This window comes from Argentina silus (assembly GCF_951799395.1).
Source record: "Argentina silus genome assembly, chromosome: 14".
Taxonomy (NCBI): Eukaryota; Metazoa; Chordata; class Actinopteri; order Argentiniformes; family Argentinidae; genus Argentina; species Argentina silus.
The window spans coordinates 17,401,929-17,407,269 of NC_139668.1; the positions used below are offsets into that span (position 1 = coordinate 17,401,929).

The 5,341-nt window shown below is 45.8% G+C and overlaps 1 protein-coding gene across 1 annotated transcript in view; it reads right to left on the bottom strand.

Moving 5' to 3' along the window:
- Positions 1 to 2,931: 2,931 nt before the first annotated feature.
- The window catches only part of kif28 (kinesin family member 28), a gene marked incomplete at both ends in the record, with an annotated part of 10,720 nt that continues 8,310 nt past the window's right edge, over positions 2,932 to 5,341 (bottom strand). Inside the window, 6 exons of the mRNA XM_083685127.1 lie at positions 2,932 to 3,090; positions 3,381 to 3,529; positions 3,760 to 3,880; positions 4,283 to 4,377; positions 4,609 to 4,775; positions 5,236 to 5,341. The exon at positions 5,236 to 5,341 is cut by the window's right edge and continues 29 nt beyond it. Of these exons, the coding sequence (XP_083541253.1) occupies positions 2,932 to 3,090; positions 3,381 to 3,529; positions 3,760 to 3,880; positions 4,283 to 4,377; positions 4,609 to 4,775; positions 5,236 to 5,341 (797 nt within the window). The remainder of the gene's footprint in view (positions 3,091 to 3,380; positions 3,530 to 3,759; positions 3,881 to 4,282; positions 4,378 to 4,608; positions 4,776 to 5,235) is intronic.

The following is a 5,341-nucleotide window of genomic DNA, read 5'->3' on the forward strand; positions in this document are numbered from 1 at the left end:
CATGGGATATCTACAGGGGACTCTTGTCTCTACATGGGATATCTACAGGGGACTCTTGTCTCTACATGGGATATCTACAGGGGACTCTTGTCTCTACATGGGATATCTACAGGGGACTCTTGTCTCTACATGGGATATCTACAGGGGACTCTTGTGAGCATCTTTTTTTTGGTTCTACTTCTGGACTAGTATTAATCAGATTCAATCAAACATGCACTGTGGAAAAGCATGTTTTCCTGCACTGGGAGAATGGATTTTTCATTAAAATCAGTGTTTTGATTCTTTTCACCCAGTTAACATGATCATATTAATCATTGTGTTTAAAAATATTCCTCATTATGGTGCAAGAGCATCGTGATGTTTCATGTGATGTGGTTAAGCCGCAGTGTGTGTTTGATTGAATGCCATTCCCAACAGTGGAGGCTGGTGGAGGTAGAAAATGGAAGACAGGCTCACTGTAATGCATTACAATGAGCCCCATCCTCCAATTTGTGCCTCCACCAGCCTCCACTGACTCACAATCAGATCTAATAGGGTTAGCCTAGCTTAACTCACATGCAGTACCAGAGCTACCACAGAACTGATAATGTGGCAGGTGTCTGTCGTTTGAAACTGAAAATGTACGCATTTCCATACGATGTTCTCCAAAGTACTAGTTCCATCCTAGTTCTAAGTTAAGTCGCTTTCCTGATATTTTCTTTCTTCATTTCTCATGTTCTGTACCAGGTAGATCATTTTGCATACACCAATCAACTGAACTAAAACAGATAAACAGTGTAGTCTTTTAGTGCAGGACAGATGTACAGAGGGGGAGATCTCTCCTGTTCATGGTCATTTAACCACACAGGTCAGAAACACACCATCTAAAGCTAAAGTCACTCTGATCTTAAGAAATGCAATGAAACTCAGGGTGTCCCATACAGACATGTTACATCAGACTGATGGTGAGAGATGTAGTACCTGACCTCTGACCTCTGACCAACATTACATCAGACTGTCTGTGTGTGCAGTCAGCGTCACTCAATGCTAGACCGTCAGGTAACAACAGCCACATGTGTTTCCTCACTCTGAGGGATATTTTAACAAGACCTCATTTTAATATTTTATTATTGTTCAAGCAATAGCAAATCAACTTTCCTTGGCTTTGGGAGTCCACTATTTTAAACGTGTGTGTAACTTCAAGATTAGAGAAAGCCACTGATTGAAGAACATGATTATTTAATTTATATGTATTCTAAAACAGCACATGGATTACGCCTTTGTTTTTTTATTAATTGATTTTATTTAATGTATTTTCTTGTGGTTGGAAATGGGTAATGCATTGATGTTCAGTCAAACTTTCTAAAAGCCTTGTAAATAGAACAATTGTTGAATCAGAAAAGACTGTTCCACTGCTGTATTTTCACCCGAAACAGCAAACACCATTTTGCACTGACAGACTATACCTGAGGCCACTGAAATAATGCCATATTAGGCCATATCTAAGCCTTTGGTTAGGGTTAGTGTCTTTCTTAATATTCAGTGTTCCATTCATGGACTTCATCCAACAATAGGCTACATTGGCACTATATCAGGTTTTGTTCAGCGTGGGGAAAAAAAAAAAATTATGCAAGTGTGCCAATTTTCATGCTCACTTTCAAAAGTAAACGCCTGTGTGTGAACACTTTTTTTAGTAAGGAGTTTATCTACTGGTAGTTCAGGTAGTAGCAGACTACTGTGCCATCAATTAGAATCAGAACACCATTCACCAGTCCTACTGTACTGCTCTTCCAGGACTTCTTCCCCATCTAGGCAAGCACTTACACTCTCCAATGCCCGTCATTCACCGAGATCATTTCTCAAGGCACTTACAACACAACCCATCAGTCCACTTAACAATACTGGCAGTTTAATAATTTAACAGTCAGTCCTTCCTTTCTCTGTTGTTGTCAGAAGAGATGATTCTGTGTCTCTTCAGAGTTTCTCTGAGTGTGTACGTTATATTGTATTTAATGTGGTGTGCAACACCTGAAATGCAAGATGCCCCCTAAACCCTGAGAAAATACTAACATTGAGGTATTTTCTCCTCTTTGTTGATCACATCAATGACCGCTACAAACCTGATCACTGTGAAGGCGTGAAGGTCCCCGGAACAAAGGTTCTCTGGGTAAAGAAGTTTTTTTCCAGGGGAAAATGAAAGAAAGTGTATATTTCAGTACTGTGATAACGGTACTGGGACAAGCGTTGTCCACTGTTAGACACTGGACTTATAATCTACAAAACAGTGCAATTGTATTTGGAAGATTAAAATGGAGGTGCTGGTGAAGCATGCGGTGATGTTGTTTTGTGGTGTTCCCTTGGTGTGGTGTTCCCTTGTGTCCCCTTGTCCCATCACTGTCTTGTCCTGAGGTCTGTGCAATGCTCTGAAATGACTGTATTCTTTCTGTGAAAGATCCATAGTGGAAAATGAGAGCTTTGTTGTATGTTTTGTTTTTGAAATGTACAAAGTAGATTGCTGTAGCAGTAAAAAAAAAAAAAAAAAAGAAAGAAAGTACTGTAATGAATGTTTAACAATCCAATTAAATTAAATTAAATTAAATTAATGCAAAGGTAATTGTTAATTGTTTCTGTCTTCTTTCCATTATTCTCCCTGTATACTATGGTACATTTTATTTATTTAATTTAACCTTTATTTAATCAGGCAAGTCATTAAGAACACATTCTTATTTACAATGGCGGCCTGGCAAGAGGCAGAGAAACCTCTTGAGGGAAAAGGGGGTTGGGGCTGAAAATAAAACATGTTAAAGTTAAAAGTACAGATATTACTTATCCAACACACCCACAATGGACTGTATATACAGTACACAACAATGAGAAATAATAGGCAAGTTAGCAATTTCATTTATCAAACTTGTTTTAAAATGCTTCATTTCAAGTTCAAGCACTGTCCACTCAGGACCAGATTCCAGACCGTTCCCGTTTCCGGCGGACAATGGCGGCCACTTCCTGTTTCAGAGCGGAGACGCTCTGCTCCAGCAGCTCGGAGAAATCCCGCAGGAGACGACCTTGCTCATCCACAAACAGCCTTAGGCCCAACAGATCTGACTCCTCCTGAAACACACACAGTAGTGGGAGACATATCAGTCAGTCTATCATATCTATGCCCCATTGCATGACTTCACATGGCCTGATCTGAATTTGCTACAGATCAGCCGGTTTATCTGTCCACCAGTTGGTCTGTCAGCTAGTGGGTAGGTGGTGGGTAGCTATGTAGTTAATTGATAGATAGAGTGATAGATTGATTGATGTATTGATAGATTGATTGATGTATTGATTGATTAATTTCTTGATTTATTGATTGATTTATTGATTGGTTGATTGACGGATGGGTGGGTACATACACTTGGTTTGTGCCTGCGCAGGCGTTGGAGTTGACCCCTGACAGAGGTCATGCTGTGGTAGAAGACCTTCAGAGCGCGGGCAAACTCTGCATCACAGCTGGGCCGCAGACTACCACGCCTCTCTGGACGCCCACGCACACACTCTGCGCCTGCAGCATGGGCAGAAGAGGGTAGAGGTGTGTGTGTGTGTGTGTGTGTGTGTGTGTGCGTGTGCGTGTGTGTGCGCACGTGTTCGCACATGATTGTGTGTGTGTGTGTGTGTGTGTGTGCACGTGTGTTCGCACATGATTGTGTGTGTGTGTGTGTGTGTGTGTGTGTGTGTGTGTGTGTGTGTGTGTGTGTGTGTGTGTGTGTGTGTGTGTGTGTGTGTGTGTCTCACCGTTCCGTGCTGTGTTGAGCTGTTCTCTGAGTACGGTGTTCTCTTTCTTTAGCGTAGCGTTAGCGCTCCTCAGCTCCTCCAGGTCCTGCTGAAGGGCCCGCAGAGGGTCTGATTCTACAGTCTGCCTCACACACACACACACACACACACACACACACACACCAGACTCATGGAGAAACCTACTTTGGCAACCATTTCCCTTCCTCCTCCCTCCTCCCTCCTCCCTCCTCCCCCTCTCCCACCCTCCCCTCCCTCCCCTCCCCTGACAGGCCTGTCCTGTATCAGCCTCTCCACCCTCCCCTCCCTCCCCTCCCTCCCCTCCCCTGACAGGCCTGTCCTGTATCAGCCTCTCCCACCCTCCCCACCCTCCCCTCCCTCCCCTCCCCTGACAGGCCTGTCCTGTATCAGCCTCTCCACCATCCACGCTTAATGCCACCTCACATTTTGTGCTGTGCACGTTTCAATATTTCATGCCTTGTTACATTAGCGGTCCATGTACTGTGTATGGCTGATGGTGACTCACAGTATTGTCCAGAGGTTTGGCCTCATCAATGATGAAGCAGCCCTCCGGAGTCATCCTCACGCCATCCAGAGACGAGACCATGACCGCACATCCCTCTGGTGGAGAAAATGATCGCTCATGACCTGGCGTGTGTGTGTGTGTGTGTGTGTGTGTGTGTGTGTGTGTGTGTGTGTGTGTGTGCGTGCGTGCTTGTCTGTGTCTGTGTCTGTGTCTGTGTCTGTGTCTGTGTCTGTGTCTGTGTTCTGCATGCTTGTGTGTGAGTGCCAAGATCCCAGCTAGGCGTAAGACCCTTCGGGCCTGGTGTTGTAGGCGAGTCCCAGGCTTACCCTGTAGGCCCCAGAGCTCCAGCACCAGGGCGCTGGTCTGCAGGTAGTCCAGCAGGCCCTGGGAGGTGTGCAGGGAGGTGAACTGCACCCGGTGGTCCAGGAGGGGGTTGACGTTGTGCCACACGGCTGGTGTGTAGAGAGGCTGGGCACAGTCAAACATCCTGAACCTGGGAGGGTGGAGACCGGGTTATGACGATAGAGATAGAGTGAGCAGAACAGACAGGACCTGAGGGGGTGGAGACCAGGTTATGACTATAGAGATAGAATGAGTAGAACAGACAGGACCCGGGAGGGTGGAGACCGGGTTATGACTATAGAGATAGAGTGAGTAGACCAGACAGGACCTGGGAGGGTGGAGACCGGGTTATGACTATAGAGATAGAGTGAGCAGAACAGACAGGACCTGGGAGGGTGGAGACCGGGTTATGACTATAGAGACAGAATGAGTAGAACCGCTGATGATGTCCCACACAGTGCAGGTCGCAGTACTGCTCCCCCCATCGCCCTCACTCTGCCCCATATTCCACATACACACACACACACACACACACACACACACACACCTCACCACATTCACTACCCCCACTATTACACCGTTGTGTCCTGGGCCACCTTACTCCGCCCTACCCAATCTGCACGCCTCGGTTCCTGGCTTGTTTCAGCCAGCGCAGGCCACAGCACTGCTCCAGCACCAGCTGGAAGTCTAGACGTCTGGCCAGCAGCTCAGACGGGT